We start from the raw sequence: 23,015 nt of genomic DNA on the forward strand, positions 1-23,015 counted from the left end.
CGGATCTTTTTTCAACTTATCTTATACCACTGCTATTAAAACAACACATTATTCTAACAGCATCATTTATTTAGTTATGTACCTATTCTATTATATTTTACATAAAATCTATCGATCTTAAGAAAAACTTGCGTTTTTTCTGTCACTTGTTCAGTCTTTTTTGTCACTCGTATTTACATTTAGTCTGAGGCAAAGATACATTGATTGAGTAAGATACGTAAAATATAAGACAATTTCTTGCTTCGAATTTGACAGGTAAACGAGATGGCGCTGTTCCGCGCGGCACAGCACCATACATTTTGCAATAACTCTGAATACTCTGATTGTCAAAAGTTGACGTTTGACATTCAGTGACCGCAAAACATATGGCAGTACAGCGCCATCTGTTTTGGATGTCAAACGAAGAGGCAAGTTTGTTTCTTAAGGGGCCCACAGATCACCAGTTGGCCGGACGATATCAGCCTGTCAGTTGTTCGGAACTGTCTCCTTTTGCGTTTAACTAACAGGTTGATATCGTCCGGCGGACTGGTAATCAGTGGGCCCCTTTAGACTACATCTCTATTATAATCAATTCTCTTTGGTCTGAGGCTATGTTCCCTAGGTATCCAATATGGAGAGATCTTGGAACATGTACTCTTCTGACTCGTCCGCGAAGGCTGAGCGACCTCGCCGTCGCTCGGTTGTTTTTGATAACCTAAGTGAGTAAAAGGAGATGAAGTAGGTAGTATTAAATCATACTTTTAGCGGATCAATCGCGACTTTATTTTGAAGTCTATGAAAATCGCGTACTTCGTATTTTCACTAACCTAATAAAACGGATCATCAGATATATTGGAGCGGCAGAGGTGCTCAAAACTAGAGATGCACCGGATATTCGGTTAAAATCCGGTATCCGACCTATCCAGCCAATAATTTAATATCCGGCCGGATACCGGATAGTAACATTGCTTGATTTCGGAGTAAAAAAATGGATTTAAGATACACTCACGGTCATAATCGTACTTGTTTATTGTTTTAAAATTTAAACATTCCACTGACTTGCACGCGCACATTTCGAACCTAGAAATGTGTGTCCGCGCGAACGTTCACTAGGAAACAGGTCAAACCTACACAATGCGCACCTGAAAAACCGAAATGTAGGTAATAGTTCCGCCGGCCGAATATTCGGCGGCCGGATACCGAATATCCGGTATCCGGTATCCGGCCAAACAATTATCCGTTGCATCTCTATCAAAAACACCTGAACTGGCATTCTAGTGCCCTGATAATAGGAGTGTGTTCAGATATTTGTTAGCACCTTGGCCGACCCGATATATCTGGTGGCGACTGAACATTCGATGTACCTATATAGGGGTCTACTGGAAAGGATTATACAAAATACATAGATTATTTTTACTTTTTTATTGATATTCAACAAGATATTATATCTAATTCATAATCTACATAACAATACATTCTACATTATAAGCAAATATTAGACTACATTCAATATTTTATTTTTAACGATACTTACTGGAAGCATATTAAAATTTTATTAGATTAGTCTTTAATCATATTTATTATATGTGCTATAGATAATACAAGTATACATAGAGTTATTTCTACTATGGCATCGTATTTAGTAAATATACTAGATATAACTACCAACTTAATATACGCACAATATCTGGGAGACCGGGCTTTGCTCGGAAAACATATAAAAACTCAAAAATGCGCGTTTTCCCAGAGATAAGACCTAGCTAGATCGATTTTCGACCCCGAAAACTCCTATATAGCAAATTTCATTGGAATCGTTAGAGCCGTTTCCGAGATCCCCGAAATATATATAAATAAATAAATAAATAAATATACAATAATTGCTCGTTTAAACTTTAAAGGTATAAGATAAGATACGGTGTATTCGGGTAATTCTGAATGTCAAAAACCGTCAGATAATTCCGAAAAGGAACTCTTTTTATGATGACATTTTGGGTTGATTATCATCAGATTTTTGGAATAATCCGACATACGAAATTACCCGATTACACCTTAGATAGATATGTACTTACTTATGTAGTTACATATGCATCGATTTCATTTACAACAAAAACATCAACATATAAATATTAACACATTAGTGTGAATTGAAGAAAATTGTACAAAATTTTACATGCTACAAATGTTTGAATATGACTAATATAACAATAACCACTCTATAGTTGAGACTTGAGAGCCAGTAACCAACCAGTCAACCTATTCACGCCATTTTAAGCTTTAACTTTCTATTAATAAGTAGCTTAATCGAGATACAATGACAACAAATTATTACAAGCGCTCTCTACCCACATACATCATTTGTCCATCCCACTCACAATCGCGCCGCCTCACTCGCTCCATTCCTCTCGCTTTCATCTCACTTGAACGTTTCAACTCCACTAATTTCATCACTGGTTCAGGCTTTACTTCTATCAAGGGTGGCACAGCCGTTGATTTCAACTTTTTCTCACTTTTCATCCCTAATGATTCAACCTTTTCTTGGTTTACCTCTGGTGTTTCGAAATCCGTAAATAGATTTAATTTTTCGTTACATTTTACCTCTTTTACAGATTCAATCGCTCTTTCTTTCTCCGAGTTTAAATCTACTAAAGGCCTCGAATCCTTACGTTTTATACCTGAGAATTCACTTTTGACCTCTGCCAGATCTAATTGTTTTTCTTTTATACGTTTAACCTGTGTAACATTGATATTACGCTCAGTTTCTACCATCGGTTTAGATTCTATCTGCTTAGATTTATTAGTAGCATCTTCGATTTTATACGCATCTTTTATCATCTGCTTAGATTCATCTGTAACATCCTTGTTTTCATGCTCATTATTGATCATCAGCTTAGGATTTTCGTGCTTCGATTTTAAGTCTTCGTCTATCATTGCCAACTGTTTCATCTCTTTTCCTAGCTCTGCTACGCGTTTCATCTGCGCTACACGTAGCTCTGCTATACGTCTTTCGACATCTTTCCTCACAGCCTTTCTTTCTTTTTCTGTCATAGTTTCCATATCTACTTTACGCTCCGGCATTTTTTCGGCATTTGCAGGTCCAACATCAACGTCACCTTTATCTATTTTAAATTTCACATCGGTTGTATCTTCTATCTTTGTTAAAATCTCCTTTTTATCTGCTGTTTTTAAATTCGTCTCGCTTTCCGTCTGTGTGGCTTCCTTTCTTGGCACAATACCTAATGCCTCTAGAACTTTCAAATCTTCTTCGCGTGTCTTCTCCTTTATTTGTTTCAACTCTGCTTCTTTCATGTTTGCAACATGATCGAACTCTTCATTAGATTCCAACGCTACAACACGTTGCAAATTTGCCGTGCGATCTAATTCTTCCCTCCTTTTTATTCTTGCCTCACGTTTTGCTTTTGCCTTACGTTCCATGTCTGCCGCACGTTTTATTTTAGCCTCTCTTTCTGACTCTACTGCTTTTTCCATTTTTATTTCAGCCAGTTTCTCAGGCAACTGTTCTGCATTTGGCTGTGTGCTTTTCGTCACATCCGCCTTTACTTCTGCAACTTGTTTTACATCTGTAACTGGGTTCATTTGTTTCACTGAATTTAAATGGTTTGGTTGTACCTTTAACTTTTCCACAGTCCCGTCAATCCCACTCTCTTTCTGTGTCACGTGCTCCTTTGGTACAATGCCCAACTTTTGCAATAGTTGCATCTCTTCTGTGTGTTTCAAATCCGGTGTATTATCTACTTCGACATCAAGTTTTACCTGTGTAACACCATTTGGCTCTGCATTGCGTACCGTCGCTATTATGCGTTGTAATCTTGCAACACGCTCTAATTCTTCCCTACGTTTATTTCTTGCCTCGTTATTTATATTTGTCTGACTTCCGGCTTCTTGATTTTTATTAGCTTCTTTTTGTGTATCTTCTATCATTTCGCGTATTGATTCACTTTCTTTCTGTGTCATCTGTTCTACATTATCCACTGTTTCTACTTCTAAAAGGGGGTCCACTTGTTTTATTTCTGCTATCAGTATGCTTCGTTTTACTGGATTCACAACTTTCTCTTTCACATCTGTATTTGGCGTGACCTCTTTGACTAACTTAATATCGACGTCTGGGTTAATGTTTGCCTGTCCCTCTGGTTCCAACTTTCTCGCATTATCCTTTTCAGTGCCTTCATGTCTTGGCAAAACACCCAATTCTTCCAAAAGTTTAATTTCCTCTTTACGTTTCATCTCAGCAGTTTGTTTCAACTTTGCCTGTTTTATTTCCGCGATGCGATCTGATTCTTTCTTTCGTTTCATCTTTTCTTGACGCTCTATTTCCGCCAAACGTTTTTTCTCTGCCTTCTCCAACTCTGCTTTAAGATCTAATTCTCTTAAATATTTCATTTTTATCTCACGTTCTAATTCGGCCTCTCGTTCTAATTGTGCAGCATGTTCAATTGCTGCTTTCAGTTTAGCTTCTGCCTCAAGCTCTAAATTCACTAAACGATCTATCTCTAAAATGCGTTCCTCTTTCGACATACGCTCCAACTTTGCTATTCCTTCATACTCGATTTGTTTCTTCTTTGCCAGTGGCTCATTTACTGTTTCCACTTTGGTCAGTTGTTTGTCATCTACACTCAAATGATCTATACTTGGATTGATCTCTGGATTTACACCCAACTCTTTTAAAACATTTATATCTTCATCACGTTTTATCTCTTTGTCATCCAAATTCACTTGTTTCATCTTAGCCACACTGTCCAATTCAGGCGCACGTACAAGAGCCAGTATACGTTGCAATCTTGCCACGCGATCTAATTCCTCTCTTCGTTTTATCTTTGCTTGCCGTTTGTTTGGCTGCTACATCAATATCATCACTATTTTCTATTTTCTTATCTTTCATAGTATTATCTTTTTCAATCATACCCAACACATTCATCCCTTTTACACTATTCACTCTCGCTACTATCCCATCCGTCACTTTCATTGCATCTCTCACAATATCTTCCATATTTGCCATTCTCATCATCTTTACTTGCTTATCTTCCTCTTTTACTTTAATATTCACGTCCATCTTATCGTATTTCATTTCACACACATTTTCATTGCCATCTACACTATCAATTGTCTGTGTCATAGCATCCCCACTATTTTTTGTTTCACTCACACCTACAATATTTTGTGTCATTGCATCCCCATTACTCTTAATTTCACTCACAACTTCCATCGCATCTACACCACTCACACCTATCATTCCATCTCCCTCCATCCCATGGTCCGTTCCTCACCTGTCCAGCACATATCGCTCGAAGACGTGCAGCAGCTCGAAGCAGACTTCAGCCAGGATGAGTGCGATGACCATCCACTCCAGACGCACGTGGTGACGGTCCGCCGCCCACGAGGAGAGGAGCTCGAGGAGTTCCACGCAGTGGGATAGCCGCTCGTTCAGTACCTGGAGAATAAAAATAAAATTAACACATTCAATGCCGAAAACCCGACTATCGGGTATTTTATGATTTCGTTCCCAGGCCGGACGACCCGATAGTCGGGATCGTGGTACTACTGCTTTATATGACGAAATTGTTGTGGCCTGGCGCGGACGTCTTGTTTGGCTGGGTGGCAATGAATGTGTTAAAGGTTAGAGAGTATTCAGTCTCTGGGATTATCAATTAGTACTAAGGGCGCATAAAGTCCCTTTCAAAGCCAGCCCTCATCATTACTTTGATAAGTCTTATTTTTCGCTTTTTAAATATAATATTTTAGCATGACATCCTTTTTTTAAAAGTACGTTTCACGGTAAAATGACCCGCATGCGATATTATCTTTTTAAACATAAAAAAAGAAAACTGAGAGATGAAATTTCGAGATTTTGAATAAGAGCCTTTCGATATCATAATTCAATGATTCAAATTTTATTAATTTATAATTATTATATTTTTTACCCGTGTCCTCCTGGGTATGGTGAAGTAGGCTACGGTGTTCGAGTACAATCGTTCCAGCCTTTCTTCCTCCCAGTACACATCGGGAGTGTCCAGGAGATCAGATTCCACGTTGATGCGATGCCGGAGGGAAAACAACTCGCCTAGCTTGCGGACCACCTGTAAAAGGGATGCATAATTTATGTATTTATGTAGGGCACTATATCAGACACTTGACTGTCCGCTATACATTAACGTTGACGATTGATCAAAGGGTTAATAGGAAGGATAGGTTTATTATTCAAATTGTATGTGGAATTGAAATTGAATTATATTATTGACGATTTTTTATCTTTTCTATATTTGTTAAATAATGTAAATATTAGTTTAAAATGTGTACCTAGCGTACCTACCTTGACGATCTCACTATGTGTGCATATTTTTGTTTGTATTAATGAAAATTTTATATCCCTATTGAGAAATAAATAAATCTTAATCTGAACGATCACTTCTCCATACAAACGTAGTCCTCATTTTCCTTTCCCACGTCAAATTTGATACCAAAATTGGATACCTACATCAAATTGTGTCAAAATATTTTCAAAAATGTTAACATTCAGACAGGAAAATGGGGACTATGTTTGCATGGAAAGGCGGTTTCGAGGCGGTCATCCACTTTCATCTTAAGTCATAAGTGGCATAAGCGCACATACCTCCTTTTTGTCCAGATGTGTAGTGCCGTCTTGCTCCATGGTCCTGGTGTGGGCCCTCGCGGCGGCCGCCAGCGCTTCCAGCCGCGCCTCCCAAGCTCCCAGCCGAGCTGACTGCGCCATCGCGTGACTGCCGAAAAAATCGAAGCTCATTTAGAGTAGATAGTTTAGATCGCGATGTTTCGAATATTTTGCGCAGTCAGATATTTATGGTCAAGGATAATCATTTTTATTTAGATGTAAGCAAAGAATATTTGTCAAAGAGGGATTTATAAAATCAATAATTGAATAATTGAATTTGATTAAAGTGAAAGTATAATTATATCGTGTCATGCACGATGACGCGCGAATTGGACAAATCTAACCTTTAATGCCGTGACAAAACGAACCAAGGCACGCGTCCTCGTGAATGACACGATCTATAACTAAATTCGGTAGAGTCGGACCAATCTAACTCTGCAGAATTGACAATGACAAACTGTGGAAATGTCACTATAAAAATCAATTTTTTATATAAAAGTATGACGTTTATTGCAGCACTCCATAGGTACTTTATCACGTGTAAGTCGGAGCAGTGTAATAATAAAAGTGTCCGCTTTTTAAGGCGCTCTTATACTCGAGTTTTACGTTTTCAAGGGGGTGAAGCAGACGCGTGGTAGAACGGGCAGGCGGGCGCCCCGCGCGGCGCACCGCACCATTCCCGCGCAGCACGTCTACGTCCTTATTCTGACGACATCGGTATTCTGAATTGTCAGTTCCGGGATTTTTTCCGGCAATTAATATTGAATAAGATTTATTAGCAAATTCGAATTTTGATGAGTACTTAATGAAATTAAAAATGGTAGGTAAGACGGTGAGTGTAAATAATTATTAATTATATACAATATAAGTGTATACCGCGACAAACTGAGAATCTAATCAAATGATACCAAATTATTATGAGACAAAAAATAGTACTTACTAATAGACATTAAAAATGTAATAGAGCTAGACCAAGAAAAATCTGCAACGATTTTGATTGCACACGCAGTGCAAGTGTTATTTTAAACGTCAATCTTCTATGAAATTATGAATAATACTTGCACTGCCTATGCTATCAAAATCGTTGTAGACTTGGTCTAACTCTAGCAGTCAATTTCGGGCAAGTAGGTAGTGAAAATAAGGAAGAATACTAGCAAAGCTAAGATAATTTGTGTGACTATTGAGTTATGCATAGCTCCAATAAGTACATAAAATTAGCTATCTTCACAAGAAAGAATTATAACAATTTATAACTCTAACTGTAATACTTACTATTTTTCTAATTTTGAATTGACGAGTAAAAGTCAAGCATTTAAAGATTGTAATGACAAAAAACACTTCTACTTCGACATTCGAGTTAGTTAATAGCTCAAGAAAATAAAAAAAATCTGCGGAAATAATTCGCATAATTTTGAAAATTGGCACAGTTATACCTTGTGGTGTCCAGATAACCATACTTAATGTCCTCGAGCTTAGCGGGTGTGCTGAGGGTGTAGGGGGAGGGGGGGTGAAGGTCCCTTTTTTAGTTTTTCGTAAATAACTCGTAAATGGTGGCCAATATAAAAAAATCTTATTAAACGTTAATAATCTACACAAAATTTTGTACAAAAAAGATTCAGTACACTTTTAGCAGGGATCAATATTTAAAAAGATAATAAAGAGAGAAAGTTAATTATATTAAATTCTAAGGTTCCTTGTTTTTATTTTTTCGTTAATAATTTGAAAAGTATGACTCATAGAGTCTGGCTAGCCAAAAATTGTTGACAGATATTTCGTTGTTGTATCACCAATTGTCTATGATTTAAAAAAAAAAGCTAAAAGTCAGTTGTCAATTTATGTCACTCGTTCAAATTGTTTGCGGTTTATAAGGGGTTTATTTTAAATAATATGAATAATGTCTATACTGAGGTTCGCAAACCATTATTTAAGTTCGTAAATAATTACGACAATGTGCGAAGTCGACGTGTAGCGTTGTATAACGAAAAACTGCAATGTTTACAACTCCTAAGCAAATGTAAACAAATTAGGAGGTTGGTGCTCTATAAATATTTTGATACTTGGCATTTAGCATATTTGGCAATACTTATGTATTTTTTTTCGTGATGGATTAATATGTATGTATGTATGTATGTATAAACTCCTTATTGTACAAAACACAAATTAATTTATTTAATTTGTTTATTTATTTAATTTATTTATTTATTTATTTTAATATTACGGTATTATCGAGCTAGGTCTTATTTACACTACATTTCATTTTTCGCCTTGTTATAAAGGTATATGGTGAGAAAGTGTTAACATATGTGCATGTTTATCGTTGACTGTACTTTACATAGTGGTAGAAATTATGTGAGCTGACTTTGAGTGCAGGTCAACGTATATTTAACTTATATCCTTAGGTACCTTACGTGTGCACAGAAAATCAAAAATATTTTCTAGTATCAAAACTATAATTCCTACTACACAAAGTGTGACCAGCCCAAGATTTTCTGAATTTCCCGCCAAACATTTGTGTAATATTTCAGTAGCCAGACTCTAGCAAAAAAATCTTATACATAAATAATAAACATAAAATTTCCTACAAGAAACATGTAGGACACTTTTCGCTAGGATCAATATAAAAAAAAACCGGGCAAGTGCGAGTCGGACTCGCACACGAAAGGTTCCGTACCATAATGCAAAAAAAAAACGGAAAAAATGCAAAAAGAAAACGGTCACCCATCCAAGTACTAACCACGCCCGACGTTGCTTAACTTTGGTCAAAAATCACGTTTGCTGTATGGGAGCCCCACTTAAATCTTTATTTTATTCTGTTTTTAGTATTTGTTGTTATAGCGGCAACAGAAATACATCATTTGTGAAAATTTCAACTGTCTAGCTATCACGGTTCGTGAGATACAGCCTGGTGACAGACGGACGGACGGACGGACGGACGGACGGACAGCGAAGTCTTAGTAATAGGGTCCCGTTTTACCCTTTGGGTACGGAACCCTAAAAAGACAAAGCAGCGGGTAAGTTGTTATTTATGTATAAGATTTTTTTTGCAATGAGTCATACTTTTCAAATTATTAACGAAAAAATACAAACAAGGAACCTTAGAATTTATTATAATTAACTTTCCTTCTTTATTATCTTTTTAAATATTGATCCCTGCGAAAAGTGTACTGAATCTTTTTTGTACAAAATTTTGTGTAGATTATTAACGTTTTACAACATTTTTTGATATTGGTCACCGTTTACGAGTTATTTACGAAAAACTAAAAAAAGGGACCTTAGAAGTGATTATAATTGAATTTCCCGCGTTAATATCTCTTTGAATATTGATCCTAGCAAAAAATTGTACCAAATCTTTCTTGTAGGCAATTTTATGCAGATTACTTATGTAATAGAATATGTTTTGCTATGCGCCACCGTTTAAGAGTTATTTACGAAAAACAAAAAAAAAGGGTCCTTTAATATCAAATATCTCACTTCCGGTCAAGAATTCGATCAACAACCGGCAAATTCCGATTCAGCGGGGTCTAATTAGGTTAAAAAACCCGGTTGCCAAAAAGTAATACGATTTGCCAGTCGAAATCGATATTATGAAAAATATGACCAGTCTAAAATATTTGAATCCTGTATATCTATGTTTAAAAATTATTCAATTTGATTAATTTTATAGCCTTTTAAAATATGTTTACACAATTTATCAATCGTGACTGAATTCCGGATTGGTTAGATGGGTGTGTGTGTGCCTTTGCTGCCCAACTTGTTATAAAATGACAATATGACGGACGAATGTCTGAAATGTCACCGTATTTAAGAATTATTTTGCTTTTCTTCGTAAGCATGTTGAAAAACATTGTGTGTATAACATATTTGCATATTTATACTGTGATTACCCATTTTATGAAACGTCCGCTAAACTAGCATAGGTCCGACGCCGACAGTGGTCACGGGCGTACTGGCGTGAGGAATGGGCGCAAGGTATTGCCGCGTAGGGTGTAATTTAGTAAGCAAAATGTTGAATTCATCAAATGATGAATGAAAACATTAACGTTTCGATAAAAGGACAAGCAATAATGAAGATTTACTTAAAAGCTATCGACTGAAGTAAGTTTCATAAACATTTTCGTCGTAGTACTTCTAACATAAGGAAATAAAGACAGTGTTAGGCATGTTTTCAACTTAAGATTCTATCGAGAAAATTATGAGCCGTCGTGTTCCTGACAAGCAATAACGTAGTTCAAGGACTGAAGTTATACATACTAGAAAATAATGCATGAAATCCTTGTAAAAGTCTGTAAATATGGTGACAAAAAAGCGCATTTTACTACACACCGCGCCTTAACCTTTTGTACCCCAATGACCGATATACCGGTGCGGATACCGCAGGTTCAACTCCAAAGACTGATTAATCGGTCACAGACCACAGAGCAACATAGACCTACGTGTATATGCATAAAGTTAAATTTCAGTTTTGACACTTCGGTGACGTGGCGTCCGAGTGACTGCTTTTGTGTTTGACACGGCGTCGAAAAGGTTAATAAAGGTGCAGTCTTACAGAAACTAAATTAGCTTCAATTTTTTTTAACAACTGTTCTTGCAATAAATTTAATATCTCACCTGAATGTATATTTTTCTAAAGAGTTATCTCTGTTGGGTGCCATGACGAAATATGACTCTTGTAAATTACACTTCTTTCTGAAAACACAAAAGATAAACAAATTAGTATTCTCTAATAGTATGCTGCGTTCGTGGCCCACAAATGGACTCGCCGGAGGATCAGCGACGATCTGACACCAGAGATGTGAAAAATACTTTGTAAAAAGTATTTAAATACAAAATACAAATACTTCCTTGATATACTATTTCAAATGCAAAATACAAAATAGTTTTTGAATTTGTATTTAAAATACAAAATATGAAATAGGTATTTTCAAAATACTTTTTAAAAATACAAATGCTTTGCGATAAAAGGTACTAGTAAGGTACTTAGCAGTAAACACCCAGTCTGAATTAAAAAGTATTACTCGGAATTTCCGAGTTGAAAAGACTCTTTATTCTTTGAAATCAGTCCTCTATCTAAAGTGCAAATTTCTAGTCGTTTGCTCATATTAACCGGTAGGATGGATGAATGATGGTTTTTAACGGCCAATTTTAAAGCATTAATTTAGATTTGTAATGTTCTACAGCTAGTATAATGCCTCTCGTTAGTGTGATAAAAGCATCTCGTTTGTGTTTCACCAGGGCAGAAAAGTTTGTTCTCCTCTCGTGCCTTGAAACCCTCGCAACACTCAAGATTCCACTCGCTACGCTTGTGGTCATGTGCGACGTTACTAAACAGATTCAACAGTTCCATGTTAAAAGAATGACAGAGTTGCCAGGATTGTACCGAGATTGTAACTCCTACCTACATTACCTACCTAGGTACTATAAAGTATTTTGTATTTTGAAAATAGAAAAGAGGTCCCAAAAACTATTTCAAATAAAATACAAAATAGTTTTCTTCAAACGGTATTTAAATACAAAATACAAAATAGGTATTTTGCATTTTAAATACAAGTATGTATTTCAAATAAGTCACATCTCTGTCTGACACAATCTTAATTGGGAATTTGTCGGCCTTATATTCTTGCAGGTGACTGTACCAAACATCCTCGCTGGGAAAGTCTTGGGGACGGCCACGAAAACCAGCCAATGTGTCAGTATAACCGGTCATAATTTCATGAAAATGGGATTAATAGGTCATACTAAGCAATTTGTCACTATAATCCTGCTATAAGCGAAGTCATCTTATCCGACTTTGTCACAAAGAATTTTATATGAAAACCAAACTTCGCACAGTAATTAGGTTATAGTAAGCGGTTGGTCAGTATAAGCGGAGTCATATTAAACGGATTCTACTGTATGTTAGTTTATCACGAAATGATTTATGATAATAATCTATATACCTAAACAAAAAGTCATTACTTTCAACTTCAACACACCACATAAAAATTTTAAATGAGTATGAAAGTACATGGTTAAGTCACTCAATAACAAGAAAGATGTAAGTGTAAACATATTCAACCATTGACGTACATATCTCAGGACTGGCCTTACGGGCAATAAGAATGGGGCATGAATGGGGACATCACAGTAGCATTCCAATATATTGTTACACTTACGTTCTTCAAAGTTGGTGCGAACGTGACATAAATATTTAGTGTCAACTTACGCATTGGGCTGGTACACATATGTCATGATTTCTTTCTCTCTTTCCACCACATCACGAGGGTAGCTCTCCATTTCATATCTGAAATAGCATAAACAAGATTACTAGTAAACTCCTGAATTAATTGAGATTGAGAAACTTCTACAATTTTTTTTTTTGTCATATGTAACATTCTACGGGTAAACCTACCTTATGGCGGTTGGCGTCTGTCGCTTAGCACTGCTTTAGTATTAGTGTCGTTAATAATAGCGTAAGCGCCAACTAACATGAGAGGTACCTTTACCTGTTGAATGTCACAAATACTAACTAACATAGCTTTTAAATTTCTTTAAATAACCATATATGGACTTCTGGGTCTGAAATAAAGATATATTTATTTTATTTATTCATTTAATAAATGTATCAAATAGAAACAAACCTCCTGACAAAGTCCAGTACATTGCTAGCTTCCAGCTGCGTGCAGTTCCAAAAAACGACAGACCCCTCCTTAAAAAAAATGATTTCCCGCGGCTCTGAGCCCACTGTGTAGACTGCATTTGCTATCACCACATCATCATCAATCTCTTGAGCTTTTAACCTGAAATCACAAATTAAATCAACTACAGATAGTTAGTACCCGATCAGAACGTCACATTCCGATTGGACGAGAATCCGACGAAACAAGAATTCAGCAAATCAGAAACTAACCTTACAGATGGAACATATAAAACAATTTCACACAATGTCACGGTAATAGCCTCCTAAGGCCATACAGTATTGCTACTCTTAAATGGGCCTGGGCCGGGCAAAAAGATGGGAGGATGACATTAAAAAGATAGCAGGCCCACTCTGGAGGAGAGAAGCGGCAAATCGGGCTGCTTGGAGGAGTTTTGGAGAGGCGTATGCCCAACAGTGGGCGCATACTCGCTGAGGAGGAAGGCCATACAAATGAAAAATCCAGAACTTGTCATTGAAATTTTGGTTGTGTTTGAAAATTTAACGAAACAAAACAAATGTGACTCTGTTCCAATTGAATATGATTTAAATTGCATCGAACTGTATACTATAGGACCTTGGGCCTTAGGAGGATAGGCTCTCCCGTACTAATTTAGTTTGGGAACCAACTGCCTAGTTGCATGAACACTTATGGCAATGTACTCTATTCGAGTAATTTAAGGATACACCCATAACATCCATTTATAAATTACTAGCTTCTGACGTGATGTTGATTATTGATAAAACTACCCTATTTCCTTTCCCAGGCCCCAATTTATCTCTGTACCGGGTATTTATTGGACAGACAAAGTTACTTTTGCCGTTATAAAATTAATAGAGATTGTTTTTATTACTTGTTTTATGGCAACTAGCCAGTTTCTATTTGCACCACACAGACATATTTTATGATTACAAATGATTTGAAACAATGGACTATAAAAATCTATAAAAGTGGTATATATAATGAAACATCAAATCTAAATACATATTAACCAAATAGGTAAGTTGGCACAGAAATAAAGTGTGCACACAGGAGCAATAAAAATAGCTAATGTTGTATAGAGATTGCCACACAATGAGACCTATTTTTATTGTGTTTATATGTTGATGTCAAGCACAATAAATTGTATTGATTATTTTGCTGGTTTAAATGCAGAAATTGTAGGGATGAACATACATTGTCGGTAATTAAACTACCAAAATGTACTATTAAATTCAACTAAAAGCATGTGACAAGATATGATGATGAAATAGGTACATGATAAATCTTTGAAATTAAACAAAATGTCCTTACGTTCCAGGTTCATACAGCTTCTGCTCAAGCAGGGCTTCCTTAAGACCCTTCAGGTCATACGCGTTCGCAGTCGCGTACGCCAAAGCCAAGTAATGCCCCTCTTTCTTACTAACATCTTCCAAGACTGCCTTCTTGTATACCGTCTTCTTTTTAACCGGACTAGTCGCGTTTTCCAAAGCTATCACCGGCTGTATAGAATCTGAACTGTAGCCTCTAACTCCTAGTTGACGGGATAAAGAAAATATACCGGCTTGGCAAAGAGAATTGTGCTGTTTCAACGACGTTAGGTCCGCTGTTTTTCGCGAAATGTTCTTCGTAAACGCGCTACGCGTCGGAATTAATATAATTCTAGATAAAAACAGAGACATCCTGATGTTTCTTCACATTTACGGGTAATGTAACTTAATATTAATTGCGATTTAAGATATTATTACATAAAATGTATGGTTATCTGCTTATTTCGAAGTTTATGAAGTTTTTTGACATTAAGGTCATTGTTGCTAGTGTATAAAATAACTAAAGACGGCCATTCATGGTACGACTAGCAATTTTGCTATGAATTTTATACTAAGAAATTATTCAGAATCTGTGATAATAATTCAATGATGTTGACAAAAAAATATATCACAACAAATAATAACGTAAAAACAATATTTATTCCTCTTACATGATTTACAAACAACATAACTTATCAGTCTATTAATACGTCTCCATCTTCAGCAGTAAATAATATTCGTAATTTTCTAGCAAACTCGGGCCCAAGACGACGACTTTTTGATCCGGGAACTCCCGTTCTTGAAACTCCTATATCAGCCAAATCATTTACTCCATTCGGAAGTTGCAACGCCTGTAACGGCCAAAATAATTCAAATAATTCAAAAACTACCATTTCTACCACTGACATAAGCAATAGCAACACTGAAGTTTTTTTTTTAATAAACTGAGATAGAAAAGGCAATGGAACTAGAATAGATTGTTGACAAACAGCCAAAATTTAAATTTTACCTGATAAAGGGCGAGAGGTGATTTGTATTGCCCGCAGACAGATCTAGAAGTTTCTAAACTGGATCCAGGAAGAACAGCTATCATTTGCTGCCATAATCTACTAGCTCCATTCCCTGTAACAAAACACTAGGTAATTGCAGATATTTATGTAATCTATAGTCACTACCAACTCTGTGTGTCACATGCGTTTTTTTTACTAACTCTTTGTTTTTTTTTTTATGAGTTCTCTATATTTTGTAAAGCCAAAATACAGGCTCCTAAATTTAAAATTAAAAAAAAAAATTACACTAAAAACTTACCATCTTTATCAACAGGAACGCATTTCTTGTTGTCTCCCCTCATGTAGAACTCTGCTTGTTCGTCGAAGCCTCGCTTTATTTTCCTACATAACAAAACAAGGTAAGTAAAATACTCTTTATGACCCCAAAGTTCAAAGTTAAATAGGTAAGTAAGAAAATTCGAGCGAATCAGAAATGTAGATTTTTAGGGTTTCGTACTCAAAGGGACCCTATTACTAGGACTCCACTTTCCATCTGTCTGTCACCAGGCTGTATGTCATGTACCGTGATAGCTAGACATTTAAAATGTTCACAGGTGATGTGTTTCTGTTGCCGCTATAACAAGTATAACAACAAATACTAAAAAGTACGGAACCCTTGGTGGGCGAGTCCGACTCGCACTTGTCCGGTTTTTATTTTTTCGGGCCTCGATCGAGTGGAAGGTTGCCCGCCGTATGCCCGTTAAGGACGCAGCTATAAGTGAGAGCGAGAAAGTTACAGCTTATAAATTAAAATAATAAACATTTGCTTACTTGTATGGTTCCTCAGCTATTGCTTTAGTGAACTGTACAATAAGTAGAGCCAGTTCATTTGGCGTGTCTACCAACGCTGCGTCACACCCGGCGGTCACCAACAGATCTGAAATAGATAAACTTATATTAACCCATGGTATAATAATATACTCCGCCTGGTACTCTATTCCCGTCTTTTCTAGGTCACCCAACTGACACAAGCCTACGTCATCATGCGACAGCGCTATATGATAATATGCGATAGCGCTATATATAGCGGCCATGTTATTGTGACGTAGGCCTGTGTCACTCTGGGAATAGAAGACCATGTTTTATTAGACCGTGTATTAACCCAAATCACCCAAAGGCTTATCACGTAAAATTTAGAATCTTTTCTATGATTACTGAGTAAATGAATAATATGAGAATGTTATAATAGTTATTTGTTTTACAAGGGGGCAAAGTTGTTGTTTAACCTCTTGTGCTACTATTGATAACCGAGCAAGCGAAAGATTCCAAAATTTAACCACAAGCATAGCGAGTGGTTCGGAAAATGGAAACTTGAGCGTTGCAAGAATTTCAAGGCACGATGGTTAAAATTTGGCCACCGAGTGAAAGTGCATGATATTTGCACAGACAAGAGGCTGAGGAAGAATAGGACAAACAGACCGCGTGACTTTTACATTTATACTATTAGTATAGTTAGAAAGATTACCTGTTAAAGCCATCTCCAGCTCAATTTCCATGATCAAATCTTTACTATTCTGCCTCCGATTCGCAGCTTTAAAATAGTCCTTAACCCCGTGTACAACCAATGTCACTTCGCATTCGGCAACCACTGCCGCTCGTTTAATATGTGGCGATAGAGATCGGTTGCGGACGAGAGACGATATGTCTGCCATCGTGTTTATGTATAAAGCTCGGCCACAACGTTGGCGGGCGGGCGACAGTTCTACCTACAACATTAAAACATTATACAGGTTGAAATTTTAAAGCCTGTCCAGACGAGAACAGTTTTTCGCCAATCTGATTAAATTGTCCGATCAAATCAGGTGGTGCGGACCCATACGCTAATTTGGCCACTTTCACCAATTTTAGATTTATAGTGATATTTGAGCGCTCTAAATTAAAGAAATGCGTCCAAACGCGAAGACTAGCGTCACAAATTGGTATTCTTGCGTCCGAACCACATTTTATCGGTTCGGTAATATCGGTCATAATCGGCGGTTGAATTCGGCGAGCCAAAGATTGAGTCCGCACGGCCTGATTTGATCGGACAATTTAATCATGATTTAATCAGATTGGCGAAAAATTGTCCCCGTCTGGACACGCCTTTAACCACCAGCCATACCCTGCGTAGAGACTTTATAGGTCATACTGAACAACTCCTATTATGGGCCCAATGCAGAAATCCCGAAAAAAAGTGGCTGTTTCATACATCCCGGCTTCCGGTTGACGTGGTGCCACTGATTTCTATGGGATGGGAGATGGGAGCAAGTACCAACCTGTCCATTAGCGGCCGCGAGTGCTCTCGGTACCCTCCGGCTCCACATGACCAGAGCCGGATCGCACAGGTCTTTAATAACCTCGATCTTAGCGCCGACTGCACTCGCCTCTCGGCTCACGTCGGCGCAGTACCATTGCTCGAGCAGGGATGGGTGCATCTCTATGTGCATGTACTGAAATAAGAACAAATCAAATGTTGGAAACTTTAACCTAACATCATAAATCACTGCCAAAACCAATACAATATTGATTTATCAAAATAGTTTCTAACAAGGAAGGTAGCAAAGCTCTTTTTTAATAACTCTTCTGTTGAGGCTTATTAAAAAAGAGCTTTGCTGGAAGATTAAAATAGAATGGAATGAGACACCTTTTGGAACATTCCTCGTATTTGTATATTATTATTAAGCCTTTTCTTCTTTCCTTAAATTACAAATATTTTCAATTGTGTTTGGTTGAATATGTAGTTGGTTGTCTCAGTAAGTTAAGGCCCCTGTCCGGGTATAGGCCTCCTCCAGTGATCTCCAGATTTTACGGTCTCCTGCTTTGTTTTGCCAGTCTTTTCCTGCTGTTTTTTCTATGTCTCCAACCCACCGTTCCCGGGGGCGCCCTTTATTTCTATAGTTAACTGGGCCAGACCATGTAGTAACCTTTTTAGTCCATCTATCCTTTGGTGCACGTGCCACATGGCCGGCCCACATCCACTTCAGGTGCAAGGAGTGCTGTACAGCATCTATTATATTTGTTTGTTTTCGAATGTCTTTACATTTTTTTCTTTCCCTTAGTTTGATATTAAGTATGCTCCTTTCCATTGACCGTTGGCATGTTTGTACTTTTCTTTTTATTCTGTTGTCAAATGTCCAAGTTTGTGAGGCATAAGTTAAGCTGGGTAATATACATCGTATTTGTATATATTTGTAATAAAATAGGGGTCAGCGATTAAACCTAAGAAGTAGTGCAAACAAGTTTTGAAAAACTAAAACTATACCTATGTGAAGTTTGTGGAGTTCTTAAATGACAAATTATCTACACTTATCAGGTTTAACCACTCTACCCTCGAAATGAGTACCTTCATGCACTCTCCGGGCTTGTAAACCTTGTTGGCTTCGGCGGCAGCTGCCTTGGCTGCTCGCTCCTGAGCCAACTTCTGCTTCTTGGCTTGTGCATCAGCTTTCTTCCTGCTTTTAGCATCTTTGTTTTCTAAACAGAAAGGAAATATCTAGAAGAGTACCTTATTTTTATTTATTTACTAGACGGGCCCGCAGCTCCGCTCGCGTAAATGAAATAAAGAGTGTGTCAACCCTGCCAGGGTTCATAACGGTGATAGGGATTTCTTATTTGTACCCGTTATTTGGATAACTTAATACGCAAAATATCTGAAAAAAATTATGTGATTTGATAAAAGGCAAAATTATACTTTTTCATCTACGTAATAGTTATTTATTTAAAACTCGTTTCAACATAAAATTATTATTTATTTTTATAAGCCTAATTGCAAAAACGTTCATTAGATTAATTTCCGCCTTAAGACGAATATGGACGACCACCGCCCATAAATCGCCTTTTGGTACAAACGTACGTACTCCCCATTTCCCTTTCTGAATACTAACATTACTTACTACGGTTATGTGAATCCTGGCCTCCGAGAAAAGACAAAACAAAACACACCATGTTTCTCGGTCTTGCGATAGCTCTCGCCAGTCCCCATGGCCGAGGATAAGCAGATCTCGAGCAACTATGTCGTTCCAGCGGTAGGTACCTATGACATCCAATTGGGCGTCTCCCATTTAGTTGTCCCAAGTACGCTCTCGTCACGGCACGATCCTCTCCCATTCTCTCTAAATGTCCGAGCCAATGTAAGCTTAGCCACTTTTGTCTCTCAGTATTCCGCCAGTATATCGGAACACATCCTTATTTCTATGGCAACAGAGTTATATTACGATATTTGGCCGACTGCTGACTGTACGTTTGCTTATTTTCACGAGGTCGTTTCGCTCAAAAATATCTGAACATGCACTTAAATTTTATCTACCTACATTATAACTTGCTATCAACTTTAATTGTATTTTTGGCCCATCTCGGCAGCCCGGTCCCCGGACGAATTTGTTTGCCGAAGCTGTGAAAGTAAATCTGAATAACATAACTCAAAAAGAAATTTAAAACAACAAAATACAAATTACTATTGATATTGATAAGTCATTATCAGTCATTATATGGCATGTCACTCGTATGGGCATAAACTAAGGTAAAAGGTTGAGGTTGACAGCACTTTTTATTTTACTTCGAGTAAAAAAGGCCGAAATCACTGCATACCAACATAACAAACATAATTTTGGTTATTTGAAGTTCGAAACGAAACCAACCGAGAGTTTCCGAAAATAGCCGATAGTCGTAAAATGAAGAATGTTATGAAAATTTCTTTTGCTTATTGTAAATTAAATACGCATCGAAAGCGATAGTTTTTATGCTCTAATTATATTCTCATACTTAGATAATAGATTAGAACAGTTTTTTCTTATCATACGTGCGTCGTATTTGAGAAACGTGTCAAAAACTTTTTAGAAATTTGTAAGACGCCATCTCTCTTCTTCGCTCGTTTTTTATCCCGTTCTCGTTTTTCAATTTTATATAAGTATATGATTTAGAAATTTGATTCAGGCAACAAGGCCCATATTACAAATACCTTACAGACTAACATACATATGTATTTTATAAACTTAAAACTTAAAACTAAACACTATTTAGTCGACAAAACGGCGTACCCGCCTACCCCTAATACCCGCTAGACCTTACCCGCCTTACCCGTAATATATGATATGATCATTGTCAAGAGGGTGCTGTTATTCTCATGTAGAGGGTAACAGTTCAGTATAGTATGAAAAACTTAGTTCCAGTGAAATTCCGCAACATGACGCGTGATCATATATTCCTGGTCAGGCTTTAAAATAGTATTCATTTATTATTTAAATATCAGAGGCTAGTAAATATACAAAAGGCTAGTGTTCAGAATAGTGATATTAATAAAGTCAAGGTGAAAGATTCAAGACAAGAAGACTCAAGGACAATAAAACCTTTTCATCTGGGATTCTTTAGGGTTCTGTACCCAAAGGGTAAAAACGGGACCCTATTACTAAGACTCCACTGTCCGTCTGCCTGTCTGTCTGTCATCAGGCTGTATCTCATGAAATGTGATAGCTATACAGTTGAAATGTTCTCAGATGATGTATTTCGTCTCATATCACTGTATCCCAGCAAAAAAATGGGAGGTGTCCAAGGTAAATCTTTACTTTATGGACCATCGATTTTTGGGGTGGGGAGGGGGGGAGGGGGGTAGAGGGCTACCCCCCAGTCCAACCCCCATGGCGCGGAACCCCATGGTTATGGAGTTATCCATGGTTAAAGTTTGTATGGAATTACTATGAAATAAGGGATTACAGCAAAATTTGAAGGGGGAGGGGGTGCGGGGTGAGGGGGGCGCGCTTCGCCCGAAGGCCCGCTTCGTCACCCCTGAGGTCGCGAGCTGACGAGACCATAGCCATAGTGAAGCTGGTGGATCTGGGTTAGCTCCGGCGCTGCGGAGAGCAGCCCTTCCGCCCTCGCGTGACAAAGCACGCTCACTACACTCGGCTCCGCGCCTCCGTTTTTGGAATTGCTCTCTAGGGGTAGGACAGACAAGACCACGTGGATAGTGGGGTGCTCTGATTCGGTTTTAAGTGACCTTGACATTTTGGGTTCCTTGAGATTCTGGTGACCAGACCTTGAGATTCTGGTGACCAAAGATATTGGTGACCTTGAGGATGGTGGTGTGGTATCAAAGGTAATATAAATTAACACAAAACGGCACCTATCGACATCTGCTATGACATTTCTCCTTTATTTCATAGTAATTTCATACAAATTTTAACCATGGATATCTCCATAACCATAGGGTTCCGCGCCATGGGGGTTGAACTGGGGGGTAGCCCTTTGCACCCTCTACCCCCCCCCCCCCCCTTCCATACCCAACACACCCTCCAAATCGACGGTCCATAAAGTAAAGATTAGCCGTGTCCAACAAAAAGATTTGTGTGATAACTTCTTTACTCAAAGTAAATATTTAGAAAACTTACCAGCTCCCCTCTTACTACCGCTAGAGCATTCAGACCCTCCGTAACCGCTAGAGCTGGTACCAGAGGAGCTAGTACTCCCAGAGCTAAGAGCGGCCACTGGTACAGTAGAGCTCCCGGAGCTCAAAGTGGCCACTGGCCCGCTCAGCTGGACCGGAGGCAGGTCTTCGTATGGGTCACTGTAGGGCGAGCGATCTGTAGAAATATGGAAAAAGTTTTCTTATGAAGGTTACTTCTTTTGCTGGTTGCTTTTAGCAAGGTAGACACTGCCAATGTCAAAGCTATAGTATTTGACCAAAAATTGTTTTATTTTTTATTTGTACAGCATTTTGTTGGTGTTTCGAGTACAATATTCTATTGTGCAGCCATTGAATTAGATGAATCTTATAGCCAAATATTTAAAAAAATACTATCTTGATTATATTAAGTAAATAGGTAGGCAAACTTCTAACTTACACGGTTCAGTATCATGTTCCACATCCTCTTGAGTTAAATCAACACACTCTTCTTTCGCATCCTGTTCATACTTCTTCATAAAATCGAAGTCCTCTGAAAATAGTTTGAATGTTAACATGCCGCAAATAATTTAGAAAAACTTAAAAATATTGACATTCATAGTATTCACACCATGGTTACTGTGGTCACTATCATCCGATAATACGTAAACACTCATTTTCAATTCGATTAATTATTAATTATTCGTGAAAACTAGATATTAATTCGCAGTGAAATAGTTGTCTTCAAATGTACAGGTCCAGTCATTTTCGTAACAAATTTGACATAACTTTCAGATGCAATATTTTACCATAAAAGTCTTTATTAATGAAACCTTAAAATCTATTTTTAAATAAACTTCTTTCTAAATGTAAATAAAAATTTGTGGAAACAAGCAAGCCGAAAAGCTGTCTCAGCGTAACCGAAACAGTTACTGTCAAACTCAAACGTCAATGTGACAATTGACAGTTATTCATAGTGTTGTCAGGTATAAGAAAACTTTTACCCTGAACAATTAATAATATATA

The 23,015-nt window shown here is 37.5% G+C and overlaps 3 protein-coding genes across 3 annotated transcripts; all 3 read right to left on the reverse strand.

The window, feature by feature from the left end:
- Nucleotides 1–548: 548 nt before the first annotated feature.
- Nucleotides 549–15,070, reverse strand: LOC134799887 (required for meiotic nuclear division protein 1 homolog). Its single transcript, XM_063772310.1, has 8 exons — nucleotides 14,590–15,070; nucleotides 13,240–13,398; nucleotides 12,825–12,902; nucleotides 11,231–11,308; nucleotides 6,605–6,731; nucleotides 5,916–6,071; nucleotides 5,262–5,425; nucleotides 549–694 (listed from the first exon to the last, which is right to left on the reverse strand). Exons 1-8 carry the CDS (start codon nucleotides 14,955–14,957, stop codon nucleotides 598–600), a joined length of 1,227 nt encoding a protein of 408 aa, XP_063628380.1. The 5' UTR covers nucleotides 14,958–15,070; the 3' UTR covers nucleotides 549–597.
- Nucleotides 2,196–4,822, reverse strand: LOC134799867 (titin homolog). Its single transcript, XM_063772277.1, has one exon. The coding sequence runs from the start codon at nucleotides 4,717–4,719 to the stop codon at nucleotides 2,305–2,307; it is 2,415 nt and encodes an 804-aa protein (XP_063628347.1). The 5' UTR covers nucleotides 4,720–4,822; the 3' UTR covers nucleotides 2,196–2,304.
- A 156-nt stretch (nucleotides 15,071–15,226) lies between the features above and the next one.
- On the reverse strand, nucleotides 15,227–22,887 carry LOC134799885 (crossover junction endonuclease EME1). Its single transcript, XM_063772307.1, has 10 exons — nucleotides 22,621–22,887; nucleotides 22,450–22,542; nucleotides 21,997–22,188; nucleotides 18,957–19,087; nucleotides 17,890–18,063; nucleotides 17,100–17,340; nucleotides 16,406–16,511; nucleotides 15,894–15,976; nucleotides 15,595–15,707; nucleotides 15,227–15,436 (listed from the first exon to the last, which is right to left on the reverse strand). Exons 1-10 carry the CDS (start codon nucleotides 22,664–22,666, stop codon nucleotides 15,281–15,283), a joined length of 1,335 nt encoding a protein of 444 aa, XP_063628377.1. The 5' UTR covers nucleotides 22,667–22,887; the 3' UTR covers nucleotides 15,227–15,280.
- Nucleotides 22,888–23,015: the final 128 nt, after the last annotated feature.

The sequence above is a fragment of the Cydia splendana genome, chromosome 19, assembly GCF_910591565.1.
Source record: "Cydia splendana chromosome 19, ilCydSple1.2, whole genome shotgun sequence".
NCBI lineage: Eukaryota > Metazoa > Arthropoda > Insecta > Lepidoptera > Tortricidae > Cydia > Cydia splendana.

Coding starts and splice junctions, on each gene's coding strand:
- LOC134799867 (XM_063772277.1), bottom strand. CDS start 4,719: ATGAAACAAGTGAATTTGGATGACAAAGAGATAAAACGTGATGAAGAT.
- LOC134799887 (XM_063772310.1), bottom strand. CDS start 14,957: ATGTCTCTGTTTTTATCTAGAATTATATTAATTCCGACGCGTAGCGCG. Junction 6,732..11,230: donor TTAGAAAAATATACATTCAG/GTGAGATATTAA, acceptor TTTTTTCGGCAG/TCACGCGATGGCGCAGTCAG. Junction 5,426..5,915: donor CCATACCCAGGAGGACACGG/GTAAAAAATATA, acceptor TTTATTCTCCAG/GTACTGAACGAGCGGCTATC.
- LOC134799885 (XM_063772307.1), bottom strand. CDS start 22,666: ATGAGTGTTTACGTATTATCGGATGATAGTGACCACAGTAACCATG. Junction 22,543..22,620: donor TAGTGACCACAGTAACCATG/GTGTGAATACTA, acceptor AACTATTTTCAG/AGGACTTCGATTTTATGAAG. Junction 22,189..22,449: donor GGAACATGATACTGAACCGT/GTAAGTTAGAAG, acceptor ATATTTCTACAG/ATCGCTCGCCCTACAGTGAC.